The 24,900-nt window shown below is 43.2% G+C and overlaps 2 protein-coding genes across 9 annotated transcripts in view; both read left to right on the top strand.

The window, feature by feature from the left end:
• Nucleotides 1-17,933, top strand: part of AGO3 (argonaute RISC catalytic component 3) — a 42,935-nt gene extending 25,002 nt beyond the window's left edge. For all 3 annotated transcript variants that reach the window (XM_052810531.1, XM_052810532.1, XM_052810533.1), the window contains 7 exons: nt 54-213; nt 1,384-1,474; nt 2,322-2,516; nt 2,874-3,008; nt 3,666-3,767; nt 5,478-5,677; nt 6,317-17,933. In XM_052810531.1, coding sequence (XP_052666491.1) covers nt 54-213; nt 1,384-1,474; nt 2,322-2,516; nt 2,874-3,008; nt 3,666-3,767; nt 5,478-5,677; nt 6,317-6,425 — 992 coding nt within the window. In that variant the 3' untranslated portion in view covers nt 6,426-17,933. The remainder of the gene's footprint in view (nt 1-53; nt 214-1,383; nt 1,475-2,321; nt 2,517-2,873; nt 3,009-3,665; nt 3,768-5,477; nt 5,678-6,316) is intronic.
• Nucleotides 17,934-18,342: 409 nt separating this feature from the next.
• On the top strand, nt 18,343-24,537 carry TEKT2 (tektin 2). Of its 6 annotated transcripts, none has more exons than XM_052811897.1 (10): nt 18,343-18,392; nt 19,297-19,468; nt 19,858-19,983; nt 20,600-20,805; nt 21,314-21,457; nt 22,020-22,134; nt 22,475-22,582; nt 23,021-23,164; nt 23,428-23,507; nt 24,096-24,537. In XM_052811897.1, the coding sequence occupies exons 2-10, from the start codon at nt 19,313-19,315 to the stop codon at nt 24,298-24,300; spliced, it is 1,284 nt and encodes a 427-aa protein (XP_052667857.1). In that variant the 5' UTR covers nt 18,343-18,392; nt 19,297-19,312; the 3' UTR covers nt 24,301-24,537. The 6 variants fall into 6 exon arrangements, with proteins under 6 accessions (XP_052667857.1, XP_052667855.1, XP_052667856.1 ...); XM_052811895.1 differs by lacking the exon at nt 18,343-18,392 and adding an exon at nt 18,786-19,174; XM_052811896.1 differs by lacking the exon at nt 18,343-18,392 and adding an exon at nt 18,786-19,186.
• Nucleotides 24,538-24,900: the final 363 nt, after the last annotated feature.

Here is a 24,900-nt window from a genome sequence, read left to right as displayed (position 1 = left end):
TATAGCCATAATTTCAAATGGACTCAAGTTGTATCCTAATATTTGCTTCTCAGCGGAGGTGAAGCGTGTGGGAGATACACTGTTGGGAATGGCCACACAGTGTGTTCAAGTCAAGAATGTCATTAAAACATCTCCACAGACCCTATCAAATCTGTGCCTGAAGATTAATGTTAAACTAGGAGGAATCAACAACATCCTTGTACCTCATCAACGGTAAGACTCTTCACGGAGACTGATTTGGGTTTTGTTTTAACAGGTGTGATTACGTTTGCTACTTAGCACCTAGAATTTAAAAATGGCTAAATTTTAGGGTGAAATATTCTTCTGGTAAAGGTATGCGATATTTGAGGTAGAATTAAATTTCTTCTAGCATGGGCTCTGAGCAGTTGTTGGCCCATGAGTTACGTCTTAAGCCAAGGTTCTTTTCAAATGTTTGATCAGTATCAAAAATTTGAAGAGAAACTGCAGATCTAGAGATGTTGAAATATTAATATGATCAGAAGTTTTTGTGAATTTAAGAGCATACAACACATCACAGAATGTAACTGTTGGACACACCAATGTGCTGTTAATGAGGGTAGAAGAACACTGGAGGCGTCTTCTCTCACTGTAATAGTCTGAGTAATTCAGCTCACACTTGTTCATAGCTAGCCTCTAAGCTCTGTTTGAATGTGTACTCCAATTGCTTCGATGCCTTCAGTGAGAAGGTTTGAGAAGTCCAACCCATGTGTGATCATTTCTGGATCATTCTGGAGAAGCACAGGTGTCTCAGTCCTGAAGAGCAGAAATTTGTATTGACTCTAACCTTTACTAGAGCACACCTGTTCCTTGAGTGGAAATACGCATAATGCAAGGTAACAAGCCAGAAAAACTTCTGGAGTGCAAGTCTTAAGAATTCTTTCCTGAGAGCTTGGAGTCCAGTGGTGCGTGGAAGAATATTTTAAAGGCACTGGGAGACCATCCTGCTCCTTAAATCCTGTAAGCCAGAATAATGTGTGTGCTACTGCATCCAGCCATTTGTTGCATGGCTGATGCAGTACCAAAGCGGTGCTTAGCTGACTTCCAAGCACTAGTGTAATCATCCTGTAGAATGATAGTTTCTGTAAGAAGCCGTCTGTACTGTTCAGGTGTAGGTCTGTGGCTTTTCTCCACTAGAATCATGCCACAGTTAAATGGCAGTTTATTTTGGAATGACTGCTGTGGTGGTTTTGAAGCTCACATCTTGAGCACAAAGATTTCATTGTTTAGGTTTGGCCAGAGTACCTGATAAGAAGGCTTCTCTGTGCAGCTTAGCTGAAATATAAACAAAACCCCATATTGAGCAATAACCTTGTGCCAACTGTTCATCTACAAGTGTGACTTAGCACTTTTTTCTTTTTGAAGACCTTCTGTGTTCCAGCAGCCAGTGATCTTTTTGGGAGCTGATGTCACTCACCCTCCTGCTGGAGATGGAAAGAAGCCTTCAATAGCTGCTGTAAGTTTTATTAAATTAGCATTGTTTTTTCATCTTGGGTAATGTTAGAATAGTAAATGCAACTCATGGATTATGTCTATGTCAAATATATTTCAGGGCTTATGCCAGTTCTTTGTACACGTTCCCAATGTTATTAAAAATCATGTCTTTAAAAGAAAAACACTGCTTGATACTTCAGACTGTTTTCTTAGTTTTTAGTTTTTAAATCAAGGTAAAATGGCAGTCATGTTGAATAATATATTTCTGCAAAAATATTCTAAAGGAAATAATGCAGCTTTGATGTTAGTTAATAACATTAATTACATTTTTCTCCCTTTAAAAATACAAAAAAGACCTGGTTTGGCAGGAATGCTTTTGATGCTTCTTACCTTTTGTGTTGGTACAGTCCAGGAGATCAAGGTGGTGGTTGGATGCTTGGTCAGTCCATTCCTATTTTGTCCCCTTGGTATTTTATTTGGCATTGACTGCAGTTATGGAAACTGTGTCCTTACTTAAAGTAACTAAGGCAAACTGAAGCATTTCTCTGTGTAAAAGGTGAGAAAACTTCAAAGAAAAAATGGCTGTGTCTGGATTATCAGAATACGTATTAGTGTGCTGTCAACAGGGGGGGAGACCCCAATTCTGCAGATGCATTTCAGGGTGCTTGGAGTGCAAGTTTTATACCCCTTTTCAAAAGGCGTTAAACCTGTACCTACTACAAGTTACAGTTAAAAATGTTACTGTGGTTGTTGTTTTAACATAAGCATCTTTTACTTGAAAATTGTTTTTCTTGGCTTTTCTGCTATTTTAATTTTTTGGGGTATAGATTTGATCTTGAAGTCTTTACTCGTGTAATCTTCCCCTGAAGGTTGTAGGTAGTATGGATGCTCATCCAAGCCGGTACTGTGCCACAGTGAGAGTTCAGCGACCCCGGCAGGAAATCATCCAAGATCTAGCCTCCATGGTGAGAGAGCTTCTCATCCAGTTCTACAAGTCAACACGGTTCAAGCCCACACGTATCATCTTCTATAGGGACGGGGTCTCTGAAGGACAGTTTCGACAGGTTGGTTCATTTGTGGGTTTCTTGAAGGACTGTGTTACTACATAATAACTCCAGTTGTCATATTTGAATAGCTGTGCTGTTTGAGTTGCCTACATTTGCACCAAGATACCATAAAATAATTGAGACTTTTAAGGAGAGAATTTCTTAAGCATGTTGGGTAAGAAAAGTGGCAACTTCTTTACTGTCTGGGAAGGAGAGGTCTTAGAACTTGGGAAACAATATATTTCTAAGTACTTCCTAAGGTTACTAACTGTGTGGCAAAGTTGCACTAAGTGTTAACTACAAAACGTTTATTAGGTATTGCATGTAGAATACAATGGAAGGAAAACATAAACTACTCTGTTCTTGTGCTTGTAGGTTTTGTATTACGAACTGCTAGCCATTAGAGAAGCCTGCATCAGTTTGGAGAAAGATTACCAGCCTGGAATAACCTATATTGTGGTGCAGAAGCGACATCATACACGATTGTTCTGTGCTGACAGAACAGAAAGGGTAATCACTGCCCTCTCTCATAGTAGCCTTACGTGAAAAGCTTGATGTCAAGCACTTATGCTGCTGGAGAAAATATTAACATGGGCTTCTCTGTCAATCTGATTGTCTTTGCATTCAGGGAAGATGTTGAGTTGATAAGCATAAAATTTGGCCCCAAACTGAAAAATCATTGACCTTGAGTATGTTTAAAAAAAAAAAAAATAGTAGTCCATCAGTCTTTGTCATGTTGTACATTGATACTAGTCTTTGTCAGTGACCTATAGCTAACATTCATGTAACTAACTAGGACCAGGTCTACAGCAATTGTAGTAGAAGAAAATACAACATGATGGAACCCTGAACTTTTCTGTTCTTCTGAGTGAGTAGATCCAAACTCAAGCTGACAGTTCTAAATACAAATTATGTGCAGCTTTTCTGTCTTTCTGAGATTGACAGTTCTGAAGTGCTGTAGGTGCAATGTTCTGTGTTGAGATGGTAGAGCCATACAGCGTCCTTGTCAAATATCCTAGGTTGCTGTATTGACACATTCCAAACAGTAACTGAGGCAGTTCATTCACTGAAACCTTGCATGTGTTGAATAGAAACTTGTATTTTTAATTACAGTTGAGGTGTATAAACAGTTCTTAGCTGCACTTTTTAACAAAACCTTTTCTCTAGGTTGGACGAAGTGGCAATATTCCAGCTGGAACAACTGTGGATACGGACATTACACATCCATACGAGTTTGATTTTTACCTCTGTAGCCATGCTGGAATACAGGTATGATTGTTTCTTTGTAAGTAAATGTGAATTTAGAACATGTTATTTTTCTCCCTTTTGTGACAGTTGTGTTTACAGTTTATAGTTATAGTTACAGTTATAGTTTACAGTTATTTAGTAGGCAAATGTCATTTAGCTCAGTTTTATGAGGTATCACAGTATTGTGGAACTAACAGTATTATTTGCTTAAGAGGTGGTCTCTGCTACACCTTTAAAACTTGCATTGATGGTAAGTGATGCTTTCCTAAGTTTATTTTAAAGAGGTCACTTTATTTTGTACCTTTGTTATTTCTGAAAATAAAAGTTGCTACTTTTATTGTTTATAGCCACAATGAAGTTAATGTTGAATCAAGTTTTCAAATGTAAACAGTTTGAAGGACTGAAGGCAATGTTTGATTATTCGCTGACTAAGTGCAGGCTAGTGAATTACAGGCTATGGAAATTAAATCCAACAATGTGGTGTTATTGCCAGCAATACAGTGGAGAGTCAACTTAATGCCAAAAATTGTATCAGGATATTGTTTAAAAATGGAAAAAAAAAAACTCTTAAAATTTTTATGTCAGTCTGACCACATCATCATAAGTTTTGTTTAGGTTTGGTGGGCATGTTTTCTTTTCAAGTTTTGAATCATTGCCATGTTTTTTATTAAGGAGTTCAAAACTTCTGCTGCTTTTCTCCACTTCGATGTATATCTTCATGCTAGGTCTGGGCAAGGTAGTTTTTGGCCCCTTGGAAAAAAAATAGTATCAATATAAGTTGAAGCAGAAATGCCAGATGTAGTTGCAGCTCATCGTTTTTAATATAGCAAGCCACAATAAATTGCTACCTTTTTATATATATATATAAAAATATAAAAATATATATTTTTAAAGAGAGAGACTTCTAGCCTGGTTAAAATACAACTATTGACCTAATTCAGTTACACTGTAAGTTTTAACTCTAGTGCCTCACACCTTTTGTGGGGGGAGGCAGGAGGGAAGAGGAGTGTTCACTCCAGAAGAGTGTCTTTCAGAGCAAGTGCAAGTCAATCATTTAATAGAGAACTTTTAAGAGTTCCGAAGAACTGTACTCAGTATTCAGTACTGGTTCATGAGCTATAAGGAAACGCTGAAGTACTGATGGTGAATGCAGGTATCTGGAGGGAACCTTGACAGGGGTGACATGTAAAACTTTGATTCAGCATAATGCCAAAGAGCAATGCAACTCTTGAACCTGTAGGAAAGATGACATTGTGTAGAAGTAAGGAAGTGTGTGTTTTTTGCGTTGAACTCTATAGGTAACTTCTGAAATACTGAGCTGTTTCTAGTGTTCATACTTTAAATTAGGGTGCTAAGGAATTGGAAAGAGTTAAAAGCAGCAGTTACTTCTCTGGGAAATGTGTCTTGGTGAGAAACAGTTTTAATTGAAGGTAGTTAAGAGGTAGTGTAATCATGGTTTAGGCATGTTGGGAACAGGTTTTGATCGTTGAGGGTTATCTAGAAGGCATGTGGGGTTTTTTGCAAGCAAGAATAATTAGAGTAACATAATCATGTGAATGTTAGACTCCTATTCATCTTTGAACACATTTAGGGCTGACATAAGACTGAATTTTCTTTGGCTGCTGTTATGTAGGAGTTCAGACTAGATAGTCTGGCCCTTTCTGAACTTAAAAGTCTGACTTGATTGTATGGAAAAGCCAGATAAGTGAATTCATGTTCCCTTCTTCTTAGGGTACCAGCCGTCCCTCACACTATCATGTTTTGTGGGATGATAACTGTTTTACTGCAGATGAACTTCAGCTGCTGACTTACCAGCTCTGCCACACGTATGTGCGCTGTACACGATCGGTTTCTATACCTGCACCAGCGTATTATGCTCATCTGGTAGCATTCAGAGCACGATACCATCTTGTGGACAAAGAACATGACAGGTAAATGAATATGTGTGCTTAAGTTTTTGTCCCTATTGGTCTTTGCTCCATTGTTGGGCATAAAGCCATCCGACTGTAGATAATTACTGCTCGTTTTGCAGTTAATTTTTGTTACCTCTGGGAGTAGTCTTAAGATAATCATTCCTGACAGCTGCTGCTCAGTGTCAGACAGGAGTGGGTTGGTGGATTCTACTGAATAACACTCAAGATTAAAAGAATTCAGTTTAGTTTAATAAAGTATTCTGTTATTACTTTGACATGGTCTGAGGCAATCAAGCCACGCATTTAGTTTTTTGCTCTAGAATTAGAGTAGTCATGAATCGAGCAAATGTTAAGTGCCTTCCACTTACCTAGCTCTGCTTTGTACGTCAGAAGTATTTTATAACCATCAAGCCATCAATATATTTGTAACAGGCTTATTTTTAGATGAACAAGCTGAGCAGCTGAGGTAAAGAGATTTGTCAAAAGCCTTGAGGTTGCTGGTGAATAGACAAGTAGATTTTTCTCAGTATCCTGATTTTTCTCAGTATTACTATTGCCATGTTGCTCTCCTCAATGTTGAAGAGATGTCAGGGTGGCTTTTTGATCCAAATTAATATGATTTACAGCCCTGCTTGTCGTCGTCTTGTTTTCTTGCAGTGCTGAAGGAAGCCATGTTTCAGGACAAAGCAATGGGAGAGATCCACAGGCCCTCGCGAAGGCTGTACAAATTCACCAAGACACCTTACGCACGATGTACTTCGCTTAAGTCAATAAAATGGGAGCATACTCACTGAAAGGAAGAACTGAAAAATTAAGCCACATACAATGTATGTTTTCAGTGGGGTTGGTTTATGGGGTGTGCCTCCGATCATGCTGAAGTTGACACTGTGCAGGGGCGAGAGGCTAACCCTTAAATTGACACAAGGAAGATTGTTTACTTCATCGAGGAACACAGCACTATTATGCAATACGAAACCAGCCAACCGCTTTTTTGGCGCAGAAGCACCGCCATCTTTTTTTTTTTTTTTTAATTTCTCATAGTTTAACCCTCTTATGCCTTTACCTCAAGTTGCTCGGCAGCACAACTATCTTTGCAAAAAAAAAAAAGTTAAAAAATTGATGGTGTAATTTCAAAAAAAAAAGCAAACCACCTTTATAGGAACAATCACAATGATTGTTTGGGGAGGGAAGTGTGCAAAAAAAAAATTTTTTTTTAAGTTTTTTACCCCACTGCATTGAGGAATCTTTCTCTCAATATTGCCATCAAGCATTCGAATGTGAACATATCCAAGTACATTTGAATGTACAGCACTAGCTAGAAAAAATTGAGGAAGGGGAAGATGTTTTGCACACTAATCCAATAATTTGAACATAATTTAGCCAACTGCTGCCTTTGTGTCTTTCTTCACAGCTTTGGAGTTCTCAGCTCCAATAGTTCCCTTTTTAAAAGCAAAGAAGCTAGTGGTATTACGTGCAGGCAGTAGTGATCCAAACTCTTCTTGCTCCCTGGTGAATTTACTAAAGCTGCTGTTTTACCTAGTCCAAAAGTTTCAATTATTTTCTATCTGGCAAGTCAAATATGTTGAAGCTTCACATGAGATCAGATGTCCCAAGTTTTATGGGATTACATATAGTAAACACCAGAACTGAAACTTTAGAGCTAAGGTCTTTTTGGAAAAAAGAAAAATGCTAGTTTACTTGCTGCCTCTCACACCTTAATGTGATTTCATATGTATGTGTTTTTTGAAGTTTAGCTTCCTTTTGTTTCTTTTATATTTATTAGAGTAATAATAATGCTTTAATTTAATTATTACAGAACATATGGTCAACATCAACTTTTATTTTTTAGAAATGTAACCATGTTTATTTTTTAAAAACTGACAACTTGTTTTGCTATCTTTTAGTGCAATAAGCGTTCTAAAGAAAAACTGTGTCCATTGAGCTGTACTAAAGCAGTGTTTGTACCACTAACTGTGGAAGAATGGACACCTCCATGATTTTAAAAGGACAAAGTAAAAGCCTTAATTTTGAAAGGAAAGTTTTATAGTCAGAAGGAATCTTGAATTTTCCTTTTTTAAATCAAAAAATAGCAAAAATGCTTCTAGAATTCTGCAAGCTTTACTTGTCACTGCAGTGTTTTGATTTAACAAAGGAATTGGCCGTATTTTTGGCTTTGAAATGTGGAGGATATTTGAATTAAATGGAAGGGGTTTTTTATTAAGATCTAAGTTTTTACATGCTTAGTTAAATCTATTTGACATCAGTAAAATGTCTGGAATTAAAAGTTTTTAGGCTTTTTTCCTCTTTGATAATGACTTTCCTTTTAAAATTAAGTTATTGGTAACTTCATTTCACTTTGCAAATAAAGAGGGCTGGGATAGTTCTAACACGTTAAATCACTGAAATGTGAAACAAATTAATGGGACTCTTTCATTCCACTTTAAAGGTAAGACAATATTTAAGATGTCAGAGACGAGCTTTTATTCAATGAGGGGACTGGGGAGTTTTGCACTTTGTAAACTCGTGAACTGCATTTTTGACTGTTTTTATTTGCACTGGTTCATAGTATATATACTGCAGATCGTTTGTATGGGCATTGCTGTTATCCCAGCCCTTCTGAACTCCACCTGCTCTCCACATGAAAACCAGTGGGTTGATACAAGTAGCTTATCTCCTGTCATTCTCATGAAATCCGCTGTTTGCCAATATACTGTATTTTGAGCCTAAAATCTGAGCCCGTTTTGCTTCAACAGACGTGAGTCTCCCCCATTTTTTCTGCCAGAAAACAAAGTACTGTATTTTGTGCATTTGTATATTGTATTGAAATGTATGTAGTGCTGTTCACAACACTGTCTCAAAGAGCTTTACTAAACCGTTAGTGTATATACATATTTTATCTCCCAATATCAAGGAAGATAATGTAAAAAGACTAACTTTGCAAAGTTAAAATTGCACTGGAAATAGTCGTGACGGTGGGCAGTTGGCTAGTGGCTTGGGGGTCCCCGGCGAGGAGGTGGGAGGGTGATCGAGGGAGACTCGGCAGACCCTGACGTGTCTGAGAGTCTCTGGGGTCCTGGGAGCCGCACGCCTTCGCCAGCTGCACCCGCAGCGCCGGGACTGGCCCAGCCACGCTCTTTGACTTCTTAATGCACTTACCTTTCAGCGCCTTCAGATAAACCTGCTGCAGGGAGGTCGGTGTAACAAAATAATTTGAGCAAGATGGTTTCCGAATAAGTCTCTCAAATGTTTTTCTTCATCTGTGACCTGACAGTTTTCTCTTCGAAGCATTCTAGCTAGCAGTTCTGTTTATAAAAGGTTCAGGTTAGGCTTTTTACAGAAAATTGTTTTAAAACAGAGAATTTTTTTAAAAAAAAACTATTTTACAAAGACTTGTGGATTTCTGGCATTTCGATGAAAATTCCTTTTTAAAAAGTCTTCTAATGCTCCTTTCAAAGACACTGTATGCTTCTCATCCTGCCTGCGCTCAGTGACTATGATTTGGGAAGCTTTTTTGCTTGCTACTTTCACAAAAAAAAAAAACCAACTAAAAGAAACTTCATTGGGAAAGTGACTTAAATTACTTGTCGAGCTAGCATTTTACCTGGTTTTCATGTGAAGAGTATTTGGACGTTTTAATCTCTATTCTTGGTTTTGCAAATATCTACGTAAAGTGCCGATACTTATTTGTATTACGATATCAAGTTACTGGCGTTGTGAGGGCCACACATTTATGATGCTGTAGCTGCTATATTTATTTAAATGGAGATGGACAATTACTGCACTAAGGAATGAGGAGATAAGCAAGGAATCAAGGTTAGTTAGATATCTTGTTTTTTTCAAAAGAGAATTAATGGTGTGAAATATCAAGTGTAACAAAGGGTGCTGTCATTTTAACTGAGATTAAATAGCCAGATATTCCTCCTTTGTTTAAAAACATATATATTTTGATGTTTGCAGTTTGGGGGTGGGGGGTCGGGATAAACGGTACCTCATCTGTGGTGGCAGTTTCCAGTATATTTTCAGAGTATATGGATTTCTTTTATTTTTGTACCTGCTCTCCTTTAAAAAGAAAAAAAAATCTCAAATTTTATGTGCTGTTTGGGGAAATCTTGAGTGGCATACCAGATCCCCCTCTCTTGCTGGGAGCTGTCTGTATATAGTCCAAAGAGGGACATGGGCAAAGGCTGACAGTTCTACTTTGCAGACATACTGGCCTCGTTTTTATGCCTATCTAGAAAAACGGTTCCCGTCTCCTAAGACACTGTACCAGTTTGACTGCACCGAGACCTCACTTGTACTTAACAAGTGCCACTAATTGCTTCCGTGGTGGGAGCACGCACAAGGGCCCCCGGGCTGGACTGGGGAAGGAGCAGCCTTAGGGTATCGGCCGTACAGACCTGCAGCTGCAGCACTGGTGCTGTGCCAACAGCGGGAACCGCTCCCCGGGGCTGGCGGCAGTGCTTCTCGTAACTTTTTTCTAGCAGAAAGCCTTGCCGAAACCTGCGATCTGGTGACTAGTAGATCCAGATTTGGAGAGAAGTAGAGCGTTTTGTAGTTGAGGTGTTCAGCTCGCAACATCTGCTAACAGAATGACTGACTCCACTGTAAGTAGCTTTTTTCCTTTGTAGGGCACTTCAGCTGTGGCCATTTTACTCAGGATCGCTGTGTTACTGTTCAGTGTGTAATCTGGTTAAACGCATCCAAAAGTTATTTTTATAGGGTTCATTCTGGCATCCTTTTGGAAGTTTGTTTGGCCACAGAAATGGTTTTCAGGAGTAAAATGGGTTTCTGGAAGTTGTCAGTCAAATTATTTCAAGATGCTATTGGTCCTAAACTGTTTTCACTTCTTCATGTACAAATTTTTGTCCTATAAAATGCTCAACATAAGATACCAGATAGTCATCTTCTGTACAAATTCCAGCTACGAATACTAGTTTTCTACTAGTCTTGAAGTCCGCTCTGGTGAAATTCCAAGCTCAGCCTATACTTAAAAAAGCTTGAGGCCTTTTTTTAATACTTTCTTCATATCTTGTCCTCTTTTGGTATTTTCCCCGTTTTGTGAACTGAGGGTTTAGAACCTTACTCAAAGCACTTTTATAACCAAGGAATCAAAAGCTCAGATTATGTACATTGAAACTAAATTCAGTTTTTGGAGATCGTTATTTCTAAACGGCCATCTTAGTCTCTGGTCACGCCAGGCAGATACTCTGTCCCTTTCAGTGCTGTGGAGTTTTGTGGCTGCTACTGGCAGGTTGATTGCATCTAGTGAAAAAATGCGTAGGGATGTCAAAGGGAAAGATTGCTGTCTGTCTTTTCTACCCAAAGATGGTACTTTAGATTGATACTGGGTGTTAGGATATCATTTTTGTTTCGGCACATGTTTAAATAAAACCTCACTTTAGCCAGTTCACTCATCGGTTTTTTTGTAAACCTGAAAAGATAATGGTTAGAGCTTGAGCTAATTGATGCTTTCTGCTAGTAGAAGATTTTGTACTTTCTGTAGTTGAGGTATGAACGAGATGGGTACAGGATGCTACATTTTACCTCCCTAGCAGAGTCTCAAGAATCCCGATCCCTATAACACTAAAACAAAACCAAATTGTTGTCCCTGAGTAGGCAAAGGTGCATATGGAGGGGAAGGAATTGCAAGGGAGAGGCTTGCGAAGGAAAATACCGAAGCATCAGTTTTACAGAAACAAGGGTGTTGATGGAGAGACTCCATCCACTTTCCATCCCACGTACCCTGGCCTTTTCAAATCTTGTCTGAGGTACCCCCTCACCTAACACGGGTAGTTAACATAGGGTCCTTTTAAAACAAATCAGTTCCACTGTTTAAAACTTGGAGTGATTTTATTTTTTTTAAGCAAGACAGTCCTCAGAAAGTGCCTTTTTAGAAGATGGTGCTGTAGATTTTTATTTTCCAGTTGTACATGGCTGAAAATTTAAGATAAATTATTGAAAATGCCAAGTGTTTGATGGTATCTTTCAGGTACTTTCAAGCATCAGCTTCTCTGAGTCAGGACCAAGAATAACCAGGAAGGTGTTTTCATTCGGAGGGAGAGGCATTGAGGAGCGATCACCAAATTCAGCTGGCAGGCTAGAATTGGTTTTGATTTAGTCAATGCAATTTACCTCTTCACATTGAGGGGGTGGGGGGGTGGGGGTGGGGGGGTGTAGAAGCGACAGCATGGGATTCTTGGGGCGATGTAGTTAGTGCTGAAAGGGAATCCATAGCTATTGAAGGATGTTGTCTCTTAGATGTAGCAGGCTCCCAAAGATGAAGTAGACAAACTGAAAGCTGTCGGAAGACTTACGAGATGGTCAGTCCTGCTGTGAGCAGACCTCACGTGGCTTATGTGTTTAAAGGAGTGATGTACATGTATCAGTGGGACTTGTAATTCCTAGCTGGGAGTTTTGATACTCTGGATGGGGAGCAGCTTGGTGGAGTGGGCAATGCTGCCCCACTCAGATGGTTGAAGAGGGTGTGGGTCCATAGTGAGTTTGGTGAGCATTCCTCCGGTCAGGAAAAGCTGTAGACTAGACTATTAAACACTGCACCTCAGTAACCTTGTAATGCTGCATAAAGTAATAATAATAGCAAAGTTCTGCTTTGATTACACTGTAATGTGCTTGCACATGCCTGCAAAAAATACACTTAACTTTCATTTTTGTAATGGTCTTAATAGCAGTTATCAGACTTTTTTCTTTTATGATGAACCTTGTCCTTTATTGTGGTGTTTCCATATATTTATTGGTAATCTGTGTGCAGCTCATAGGTCTGTGTGTCTGGTCCATATGTTGCTTTTGACGCTTATTTTTAGGTGGGAGAAGTTTCTGAATGTTCTGTTTTTCTTCTCCAAAGTCAGCTTAACTAGTCATGTTTGAGAGGAGACTGAATGAAACAGCTTGATAGACAGACTACTTTAATTGGTACCTTATTTCTTTAAAACTAAAATTACTTTGTGTTCGTTTTATTACTGTTCATACTGTATTGGGCATTTAAGATGTAGAATAACTTGATGTCAGCCAGGATATTCTTGAGTATCAGGAGCTTAAGCGCAAAACTCCCACTTTAATTGCAAGTGGTATCTTTGCAGTAATATGTTCGTGTCCGGACTTTTTCTAGGAATAAGCAGAGCTTTTTGACATCTATTAATTTGGACACGATCAACGAAATATTTAGGGTGCACAGTCCCAGCGTGGGGCAGTGACCCTTGTTTGGAGTTGCCCACACCTCTTTGTTGAAAGGGATGCTGTCAGATGAATGCGCAATATAGCACTCCCGCTTGTGCTACCCACAGAGACTATGAATCAAGTACCTTTTTGCTGTGTAGATTTCTTCTGATTCAACTTAGAGAAATGAACTGATGTTTCTTGTAGTTTGTTATCAACTTTCTTGTCTTATTACAGCACCCAATGCCACTTTGTTGGTATTTAAGCTTGCAATGATGATAAATTATTTTATATTCCAAATTTCTTAATGTTGTTAGGCTAGGATTTAGAAAGCATTTTTTCAGTCTAAATTCTGAGCCAAAACTGTGTCTTCTATCCCTTTTAGTAGTAGGCATTTTTATCTTTTAGACTAAAACGGGCCAAAAATCTTGCACCATCAGCTTGTTTGCAGCAATACTCTCCATCTCTTCCCTTGCCTATCAACCAGTTTATTTTCTATCTACATTTAGCTAATACTGAAGCTGTTGAGATTTAGAAGGAAGTTGCTGCCTCTTCTTTCTATCAAAAGAAATGAAATGGACTTGCATCTGACGATGCAGGTTTCTGTTGGGCACAGATTTCTTCCTAGAAGTCTTGCCTTGGTGATGATGAACTGTAGCACACATGGGTTTAATTACAGTAGAAATGTTTTGTATGTTTCTGTTGCATTCATTGGAGGGTGCATGATGTTTTAAAGTATCCAATTTAAATACAAGCTAACAAACCGCTGAAGATGTAGACACTACTAAAATACTTCAAATTTAAAAAAAAAAACAAAAAAACAAAAAACAAAACAAACAAACAAAAAAACCAAACAACAAACAATACCAAAAAAACCAATAACCTAGTGCACATGGATAGTTTTAATTCATCCTCCTTCCTGGCAAAGTTTGAGACTGAGGATTTGCTGTAATTGATGCTACTCATAGTAAATCGTGCTGGGATTAATCCTAAAACTGAACTGACTCAGCTATATGTTTTATGAAGAGGAGAAGTGGTAGTGGTGACTGTGCTAGTAAGCCAACAGAAAGCTCTAAAAAATGCAAGGAGGAAACTTGTCTTCATATTGAAAAAACTGAATATACTGAAAAAAAACTCATGCTGCTAGAGCCTTGTGAACCTGTATATTTGCATCCACAGTTTACCCTAAAAGACCCCACATGACTACTTCAAAAACTAATACGAGGGGAAAAGCATTTTCCCGTATTTTTTAAGAGTGCCTGTTCACCTCCTAAAAGGACTGTGCTGAGAAGCAGGTGGGTGGCAGTGCCTGTAACAGCTGTATAGTTAAATCAAACTGTGTTTTGTATCTAAACATTGAAGCTACCTTACTTGGTCGAAACAGATAAAGTTCCAGTAGATCGGTGCTATTAGAAACAACGGAGCCAAGGGGTTTTGTGAGCAATATCTGACCCCTCCATAAAACATAGATGCTCTGATAGATTTCTGGTTGCAGTTTTCACGCAGTTCACACTGAAGTGTGCCTGGCTACCAAGAAAAACAGCAGCAGGCAGTTGTAGAGTTTATTTTGCTGTAGCACTACAGTTGCTCTGCTCTTTCTCAGCTCTTACCTACCTCCCTGTTCCCTTACGCAGGATCACTCTCCCTCCGCTGCCTATATAGCGTTAGCTGTGTTGAGGATGCTGTAGCCGTGTGGAAGGTGAATCAGCTGTGGGTGTGGGGGGCGGTGGTAGTGCGATGGTGACGAAAGCAACTGCCTGTAGAAATAAACGACTGGGTAGGAGTTGGGTGGATGTCAGGTAAGCTGTGGTCAGCTCAAGCCCTTCAGGGAGATTGATGGGAACATCAAACATTAGCTTAGGTGTCCTGAACGGTTTGTGTCAGACTTGAACTCGCTGAGAGCAAGCATGTGCCTTTTTCTGATCAAGAACAGAGGTGGAAAAACTTGCTTTTGCATTGGTAGGATGGTTAGTATTTTTCTTGAACTGTTTTTAAAGCTTGAAGTCCTTGGTCAGAATGGAGTTGGTTTTGCGTTGAATTACTTAATCGAAGTGAGCCCTGAATTATTTGTGAATTAGAACTACCCAGAGAGGAGAAGCTTTTAAAATAAGTGGTTTCTGGAAAGTAATGTCATCAGATAAACATAATTCCTGGTAGACTTGCAATTTTTAAAATAAAATTTAACCTTGATATGTTTCTCTATCTAATGAGAATCATTAATTCTGCCTTTATTTGAATGTTGCCTGTCCAGTAATGTCTTCACTCTTTACTGTGCTCCTACAGCTTTCCATACACTCCATTGCTTCTTCCCCCCACCCCCGTTTGGTGGCTGTAAGGACATGAAGAATGTTGTCTAGTGAAATGTCAGGGAGCAGTGCAGAGGTCTGATTAAGTGGGAACGTGGAGGTGAGGATTAAACATCACAGATAATTCTTCAAGAACCAGTTTGCCAGCAGCTGAGGGTAGTGATGTCTGCGTAGAAAATCGTATGGTCTCTTGGGTATGGAAAGAGTTAGCAAAGTGGTACGAGGGGAGAAAAGATTCCCCCATCCTCTGGTATCGAGGTACTAGTAGAGGGAAGGCTGTTGTAGACTGTGTGCTGTGCAGAAGTAGGCACCTGTATCCTTAGATGCTACTTTGGGCTTAAAGCTGCTAAAAAGGCAGATTTTCAGACCAAAATGGAAGAGCTTTTCAAATAGGTTATATTTTGTATGGTTTTGAGATATTGATGAGTTATCCAGCCAGGAACTCTGGTATCAACGCTGGCTCTGAAATGGGTTCCCTCTCTGACCTCGGGTAAACGATTCTGCCTCATTTTTCACCCTATCTAGAAAATGTTCATAATGATTCACATCGCCTTACGAGAGCTAGCTATTAGCTGTTCTGAGGATGAACCATGTTCTGGAAGTGCTAACTTCTTGATACAAACCTGTACACCTTCTTGCAAGTTTGCATCTGCAATTCATACGGTTCTGTTTGGAGTCCGTCTCGGACGTGAGCCTGTGCTCTTTACTTCTCATCGCAGCTCTGCCCGAGGAAGGCCATTGGGATTAGTCCCATGATGTTTACCTGTTGCTTTCTTTTAAGGTAATCCATTTGTTGTAAAACAGACTGTCAGAGGGCAAGTTTATTTAAATGAAAGGGTTTTTTTTCATTGCAGAGAATTATATAGGTCTTTCAAACACATTTGGCAGTTGGAAAATTAATACCTACTGTAATACTATCTAGCAACACAGAAAAATGTGACTATATGTTGAGTTTAGGGCTATGCTAGCCCATAAATCACAGGTCCACAACCCACTTAAGTACAGCTGTGCAAAAATTAGCTATTAAAATAGTTACTAATAAACTTTCATTATGCTTACACTTGCAAATCTCTTGAATATATTCAAAACCAGTTTCTTTGATAGAAAATCCATGTCTTGCCGGTTAGTGTTCACTCAGACATAATAGCAAAGTAATACCCGCTGGAGCAATGCTAGATTTAAAGGACCTTTTGAAGTTTTTGAACCTGATGGTGTGCCAGCAAAGTGGAAACTTGAGTAGTGCTCTTTAACTGGTGAGGAAAATTGAATGCCAAAAAAACTCAGTGAGAGGAAGACTGCTAGAGATGAAGTTTGTCTTCTGACTTCTGGCAACTTTGCAGTGAAGAATGGCTTCTTTTGGGTACTCGGTTTTGTACATCGCTTTCCTCCTGTGGCTATAGTTTTTAGTTTTCTTTGGACTTGGATTTCTATTCTTCAGCAAAATGTTCTCATTTCTGCAGTTTTCAGTGTTGAATCTAGCCTTGAGACAACTTAATTGTGTTTTCCTGTAGGAAAAACCTGCTTCTAGAATGTTGCATTTTGTATCTGTTTTGCAGGCAGTTTTGAAAAGCTAACCTCAGCACAGCAATAGAGTTGGCAGAACGAGGTTTTGATCTCAAACATTGATTTTTACAGGCTCGTTGCCCAGCCCCTACTGCCATGACCAGCAACACTGGTGTACAGGTCCTGCGTTTCACAGGTTAGGTGACGCACTTTGGGCTCACAGGGTACAGATCCTCCTGTCTGTTATGTTCTTGTTTCTTCCCTTGGTCTAAGCAGTTAAGCTTCCCCAGGTCACCTGTTGGTTGATAAATAGTGTTGTTGCTTGTCGTGGGGAAAAACTAGGCTGTTTACGTGGCCTGGAGGTGTCTGATCATAGATAAGAACATTGTCTATCAGCCGGTTATTACTTTAAAGCTTTTACGGTAATTGGTAGCATTTGGTTATGAGCCAATATGGGTGTTAAAGTATCTTCAGGAGAAAGTGGCTCAGGTGGCATAGCGTGTGCCATAAACATTGCTAGTGATCCGAGCTGTATTTGTTTAGGAGACCGCTGGAAGCAATGTCGCACATACAAATTTTGCGTATTTAATACCATATGTTTAAATTTAAAAAAAAAAAAAAATTGTGCTGTTTGGGATTTCTTTTCAGAATAAAATTCTAATAAACCAGTCCGGTGGATTGAGATTCCCTTCCATGTGTATGTCTTGCTCTTTCTCTTATGCTGGTAACTGCTCCCCTCTCGTTTTGGTGTTACCATTGCTTGAGCAGGAACTTGAATGTGTTCCCACCGTGAAGGTACTGGGGGTTTTCAAAGCAAAAGGGAATTGTTTCAAGAATAGAGCTGTGACTTGAGACGTTGCACAAATAGATTGTAGATGGATGGCAAACAAACTGGTAAAAGCCTTTATTTTTACTTAACCATCTTGACCATGTGTGCCTATTTGTATTGCGGATGTGGGCTGCAACCATGTGGGGTGGGAGGGAAACCATGTGTCGGTGTGTTTTGAGATGTACTTGCTAAGCAGAAGCGGTGTCTCTGCCCGTTCTCCCTTTCCAGACAAATTGTTCTTGCCAAAATTTTCTACCTGTTGCAAGAGTTGCTTTCTTTCCAGCACAGTAAAATGTCAACTTCTTTCACTGTTCCTTCCCTCTTGTAGGCATCTGTAACCTCTGTACGACTGTGTATAGTACACACAACAGTCATCAGATCTCTACTGGCTTTAGATACCATCAAGCTGGATGTATTGTAAACGAACCGTATTCATTTGAAAAATAAATTTTTTTGAAATGCATATGTGGTTTTTTTGTTTTTTTTTTTTTTTTTAATGCTTGCATCATTTTAACTTGGTCCCAAAGCCACGTCCGCAAGAGTGGATGGAGACGGAGGTGTTGATCTGAGCCGTGGTGGCACCTGGGGAGGGAGGTACCAGGCAGGGAGGGCTCCTGCACCTTTGCCAGGGAACGATTTCGGCCTTTTCCCTTTGCTTGGCTTTATTCCTTTTTTTTTTTTTTTTTTTTTTTTTGAGATTTTTAGTCCCTCTGCGCCAGCCTGCGCTCTCCCCTCCCCTCCGAATTGCGATAAGGAGACAAGCCGCCCCGCTGCGGCCCCGCCGGCTCGGTCACCCACCCGTGGGGGTGTCCACGGGGGGGGGGGTGTGCGGGGGGGGGAGAGCCCCGCCCCCCCCCGCCGCCTCGCAACGGGCCCGCGCGTGCGTGGCAACCGGCCCGGCGGTGGGAACGGCCCCGAGGCGGTGAGGGAACCGGGACCGGGAGCGGGAGCGGGACCCGGTCGGGGAGGGTCTGTGCCCCGAGGGAGCAGCAGGGCCCTGGCCCGGAGGAGCTGGGACACCCGGCTCGGGGCTGCCTGCACCCGGCCAGGGCTGAGCCCCTGCCCTGTGAGCGTGTCCCCCGTTCCCTTTCCACCGGGGGGGTCGGGCATTCTCCGTGGCTCTGCAGCCCCAAGTCCGGCCTTGCCTTCCCTCGAGGAGTTCCCCGGCTTCTCCTCCCCAGCGGCCTTTGGGGCAGGCGGCTGTGCTCGAGGAGCTCTGTCCCCGACTGCCTGCGCCCGAGAGGACTGGGGGGCCGGCGTGGGGGGTACCTGGTCTGTCTGCCCCAGAACTCCGCCTGACTGGGGGGTTTTGGGGAGCCGCGGTCTGCTCAGGAGCTGCTCTGGTCCTGTTGAGCGGTCTCCGCGGTTCCTGCCGGTTTTGCGGGGATGTGCCTGGGTAGCAAGGAAGATGGCTGCAAACTGTACTGTTCCAGCAAAGCCTTCAAGTCCCCTGGGATGGCAACCCCGGGCTGAGCCTGTGCAGCCGTAACAAAAGCAGAGTCAGTAATGTAATCAGCTGTTTTGTCCAAGCTCGATAAATACCACATGGGAGATGGTGCTGTGAGCGGCTCCTTGTCTCTCTGCAAACAGCACCGTTCTCTGGGGAGAGACAGGCGGACAGGGTTTTCCTCCTGGCCCAGGGGCAGAGGGTGGCTCCGATCGCCTGCCCTTCCCTGGCTGCGCCGACATGTGTGCCTGCACTAGGTGAGATGCCAGGTTAGAGCTTGCTGCTGCTTTTGTCTTGAAGAGCTTTCCGGTTTGGAGATGCATCTCCGTTTCTAGTGTATTTCCATGAATAAACACAAAAATCTTCCGCTCCCTTTTAGTCACCTGTTTAGCGAGATGACCACACTGAGTGTAAAGCCAGGACACCGGTTCACCTTGCCGGACTGGCACACCAACTCCCATCTCATCTCAGCTGACGCTGAACGCCAGCGTTCTGCTTCCCACCAAGTCCGGCAGGAAGCCCGAGCTCTCCGCAACGAAACCAACAACCAGGTGGGCCTTCTGGCAGCTTGGCTGCTCCCGGGTTTGTCAGAATAGCGGGCTGAGGAGTATGGGAGAGTGTCTAGATCTGGCTGTACGCACAAGAGAATAGGAAAAGGCTTTACCTCTACAGAACCTGCTAAGTATGTACATTTACTTCCTCTAAACCCATGTGCGATGATGCATGCGTACTGTCATGAAATCCCTGGGTGTGATTCTTGTGTCTGTTGCAACTTGAATTGTTTTCTGTGCTCTCCATTTGTGTAGATGACTATTAGACGAAATGGCAATGTGATGTACTCCTCTGAGGGGTTAGTCAATCCTGAAAACAGGGAAAGGCTTCAGCAAGATTCACAATTGCAATTTAAAAAAAAGTAATGGCGTTTCTCCTCTAATTCCAGACGAAATGGGATGAGCACGACAACCAAACCCGCCTGGCTGAACGTATCAGCAGCGTGAACAGATGGAAAGAGACCCTGGACAAATGCCTTGCAGACATAGATGCGGAAATCGATGCCTTAGCCAAAGTATGTTGGGAAGACAGATGGCTGGAAATCAACTTACGCTCTCAACATGGGATGTTAAATAATTGAGGCTTGTCTTCTGAAATGGGCAAGCCCATATGGAGTTCAAGGGGGGCTTATCACAGGTATACTGAGATCCATACCTGATGAAATGACTTCCTAGAAAGGAAACCACTGTGGTCTTGGCTGAGCCAAGCCATTTTATGGAGCTGTGTGTTGCATGCTCGTGTTTGGGTGTGTTTTGTTGTTTTATTTGTTTGGTTTTTTTAAAGCTCTGAAGGATAACGAGAAATATGTTAACACCATCAAAAATGTTTGATTTTAAATAGAGAATAGCAGTGGGACATCCCTCTGATTCTTTTAGTTCTAAACCCAGAGGCTGCTGCTCCTGGAGTCATTAGCCCCCAACAAGGTGTGATTCCCAGTGCAAATAGCAGATGTAGAGGACTAATGCATTTGGCTCTCGCAATTCTCATTCCAGACTTGCTAAAAGGTTTCAGAACTGCAAAGACAGGCAGTGCGAGGCCCTCTTGAGAAGGGTATCCGTGGTTTCCCCTTCCTTTCTTCCTCCCATCCCTGAAGGAGACCCCACACACACTCAGCTGGCTGCTTCTTCCAGGTGAAGGAAGCAGCAGAACGTGCCCTCCAGGCAAAGAACTTGCCCTTGGATGTGTCCATCGAGTGCCTGACGCTCCGTGAGAGCCGCCGCGCCATTGATGTGGTGAGGGACCCTGTGGAGGAGGAGCTGCACAAGGAGGTGAAGGTGATAGACAAAGCCAAGAGACAGCTGCAGCAGAGAGTGAACGAAGCCTTCGAACAGCTCTGGTGAGGCGAATGACGCAGCTTTTGACTGGACTCTGCCCTCCTTGCTTGGCCCCAGCAGTTTAATGTGCTTCTAATGCCACGCTGATGATTGTTGTCAAGGTCTATGGGCTTGGGGGTTTGTAGGGGAGAGCATGTCAAGTGAGACTTCATAAGCATCCGCAGAAAATTTTGGCCCGGGCAGATACCTTGTGCCACCTGCCTTGGTTCACGAATGAGTGACCGGGAGTGGTTAAAGCTCCCAGGCCCTAATCCCTTGTGGATCACTGCCCCGCTGCAGGAGGGCAGGCAGCTCAGTTCACTGGTGTGATGCCAGAACAGGGCACGGGGGAGCCAGGCAGGCAGTAAAGCAGGTGTGCTGCTTTATCAAGTTGGGCCCCGTTCACTGGGAGGGCAGGAGCTCATCACTCATTTTAAAAAGATGACTGAGGTGGCGATGAAAGCTTTGGAAGTGGTGAGCTGCTTCTCCCCTCCGCGTGCTCACCACTGACTCCAACCCTGCTTTCTGCAGCCTCTTACAGGAAGCTCGCCAGCAGCTGAGCTGTGACCACCGGTGCAAGATGGAAGCATTGGAAATAGATCGCGTGTGCTTATCCCTCAGTGTAAACTCTCCCAACATCTCCTTCAAGGTCAACCCAACACGAGTCCCAGATGGGTAAGGAAAAAGCCTGCCCTTGTGTGGCCAAATCTGTGCTGGTGCTTGAAAGAGCCCTGGGGATGCTTTTTCCTTCCATGCTATACCCTGGCTCGATGGGTGCAGTTTTGGAGAGAGCTCAGAACAGAAGTTGGCTTCTGGGATTTATCGTGGCTCTTGAGTTGTGAAGCCACGGGCTTTTGGGAGTTATGTGAATTGTCACCACAAAACCAGAGAAGCTAGCCGCCCTGCCTCCCTTGTGCTTGGCTAAAGGTGACAGTAAGCAGCGTGGTATCGGCCTTTAGCACAGCTTATGGGGGAGCTGCTGCACATTTTCACTTGCTTGGCATTTCATAGCATGGTTTGGCTGTGTCCCCGGTTTGAGCAGATGTTGGGCTCAGTGCAGGAGCCATGGGGTAGCAATCTCCAGCTGGTGCAGCGAGGAGAACAGACAGGATGTGACCTCCAGAAATCCTGAATCATTTTGTACTCCACAAAGCCTTCTTGGCCTGCAGCAGGTGGTTCCTTTTGAACTGTCTTGCAAACATTCAACTTATTTTCATAACTGCTGATTTGTTCGCAGATCAACTGCACTTGATGAGTGGGAACAGAATAGCCAACGCAACAAGGAGCGTGCTGAGGCAGAAATGAAAGCTTCGACTGAGCTCCGAGAAGCAACAGTGCTTGCCATCGCACAGGTAAATCAGTCCCTTGGCTGCGAATTGGTCGTGCAGAAGTTCTGGATTCAGTGTGGGAGCATGGGCTGGCACGTACTGCGGCCAGGGGAAGGGAGTCTTTGAAAAGACAGCATTGGCCCACAGGCCTCTCTGAGAGCGGCTGCCCTCCTGGTTTAAAGGAGGAGCTGGATTATGCTGCAGAGCTTGCAGCAGTCTCAGCAACCTGGAAGACACATACCTGTCCATCGCAGCTGCCAGAATCCAGCTGGTTTTGCTCATAGGCTTGTCCCAACCTCACAGGCAGCAGCTGGGAGGGAGACACCTTCCAGAAGTGTATGACTGGAGCCTGTTCTCTCTTCAGACAAACAACGAGCTGGAGGCTCAGCGTGTAGCTACAGAGTTTGCCTTGCGCAAGAGGATTAGAGACCTGGAAAGAGCCTATGATGAACTGAAATGGCAGGAGCAGAATGTAAATGTTGCTTCTTTGGTTATCGACCACAACCTTGGGTGGGAATTGAATCCAAAAGGCTCTTTGTTATGTGGAAGGCTACTTGGCCTGAGCATGGTTTCCACATGAGAGCTGTTAAGTGGCGCATGTATGATCCCTGCAACATCCTATCTCTTTCTGCTAGCACAGTTGCTGCTCTGCCATTTCTCAGCAGCAGTGCCAGGTTTTGGCCTCTTCATTTCACCCCTGGTCTCAGCTGCTGTGGCCCTAAAACACCAGCAGCACCATGCCTGGACCGTGTGAAAAGCCCGATCTATGGCAGAGGGGGTTCAGTACTCAGAAGCCCACCAGCCCTTGTTTAAAATCCATTCCCAGCGCAGTAAAAGCCGAGGATGCATGGGGGCTGTTTTCTGGTCTGTATCCCTGCCTGTCCGTCATGATACATCTCTTTATCCTTAGTCCTTGGAGGAAATTGCTGAGATGGAGGAGGACATCCGACGCTTGGAGGAAGATCTTCGGAGGAAAACGCAAGATCTGAAAGTGGCACACACCCGCCTGGAGACCCGCACGTATCGGCCCAATATGGAGCTCTGTCGGGATCAGGTACCAGCCTTGCCCAGCACGCTCCCTGCCAGGAGGGACTGGGGGGAACTGTCTGGTATGGGGGCTGCCGTGGGTCCGGAAAACATGGATGCATTTTGGAGAAAACTACAGAGGGGCTGAGCAGTGGATCCTACAGTCACCTAGCAAAGCAAGGAAATAAATGTCATAGCTGGGCTAGAAGGGGAACGAGAGAACCGCAGCCTTTGTAGAACAACGCTTCAGCCCTGTTAACTGCTGTCACCTTCTCCCTGCCTGCCTCGCAGGTCCAGTACGGGCTAACAGACGAGGTTCACCAGCTGGAGGGAACGATCCGTGCGCTCAAACAGAAGCTAGCAGAGTCACAGTAAGTCTCCTGCTCTCTGGGGCAGAGCAGTGGTTCAACATTGCCCATGTGAGGGACATGGCTCTGTGCAGCCCTGGACCTGGCACACTTCCAGAAGCTGCATTTTGGAGCTCGTGTCTGTTCAGGAGTGGAAATAGTTTTGGGGCTTGGTGGGGAGCTGGACAGGTGGGCAGCAGGGTGCAGGCAAGGCACCAGAGGTCTGCGTGGTGGGAGGGTGAATGAGGTTACCATGATCTTTGCTTGACTGTGACTTCAACCGGGCACAGACAGTTCTAAAAGAGAAAAAAGAAAATGGGTGAAAAGTAAAGGAAGAAATACAAGTGCTGCTCTGGGCTGGCGTGGGTTGCCAGGGTGCACACCTTTGCGCTGCACTCCAGGAGCAGCACGAGGGCTTGCTGTTCACAGACCCAAATGATGCTGCTGCCGCTGTGCACCGAGAGATACCTGATGCATTCGTTCTTTGTACAAAGGCAAATGCTGCACAGATATTTCTGCTGCCAGAAAGTGGAAAGCGGGGTGTTTCCTGTCCAACTTGGGAAGTGAATGCAGTGCTTGAACCCAACTCCTCTCACCTCTGCTTGTTCCCAGGCATGCCTTGGACGCTCTTTACAGACAACTTCACCGCATTCAGACAGACACTGGCTACAAAGCCAGTTCCCTGGTGCTGGACAACAAGTGCATGGACAGCCGGAGAAAGCTCGTGGTCCCCGCCGAGAAATTTGTGCCAGAGGTTGACACTTTCAACAGGACCACGAACCGCGCCCTGAAGAACGGGCAGCTGGAGTTGGCTTAGCGCGCCGGGGAGTGTTGTGCAACAAGCCACGCCGAGGAGAAAGCTACTAGTGACTCAGTTCCTTAGCAAGGAAAACGGACATCTGTGTTGTGTTAGGATAATGGAATTCTCCTCCCTCCTCCTTGTCTGTTATATAACTGTCTGTCCCCCTTCTATGATGTTTATAGCCTCTTGCACTCCAAGGAGCGTTATGAACAATAAAGAGTCTGTCCCCAAGAGCAGTTGCCATCCGACAGAGTTGGAAGCGTTTCGTGGTGATTGAATCCGTCTGGGCTCTTTGGTGTTTTAAGTCCTTTAAAGTGCAAGGCAGCGCTCTGAAAAGGGACTGCGTAATGGTGGCTGCAGGCCAGATCTGCTCTGGAGGGGGGGGGGTAATACTCAAATCTGCTCGCTTTAATGATTAAAGTAAAGTTTGGGTTGGGATTTCCCCTTGCCTGCTGGCGGCGCGGAGCTAAGGCAGCTACAAAAGCGAGAGCTGGAGTCCCTTCTGGCTCTTTGTGGCGACGGGACTTGTTAAAATTAAATTGCGGCGCTTGCGTTCTGCCGTCAGGTTATTGTTTTTATTCCGGGCACGCTCCCAGTACTGCACGTTCTCCCTGG

Source organism: Harpia harpyja, chromosome 16 (genome assembly GCF_026419915.1).
Source record: "Harpia harpyja isolate bHarHar1 chromosome 16, bHarHar1 primary haplotype, whole genome shotgun sequence".
NCBI lineage: Eukaryota > Metazoa > Chordata > Aves > Accipitriformes > Accipitridae > Harpia > Harpia harpyja.
Note: the sequence above shows the minus strand (reverse complement) of the source record. Positions and strands in the feature narration are given on the sequence as shown.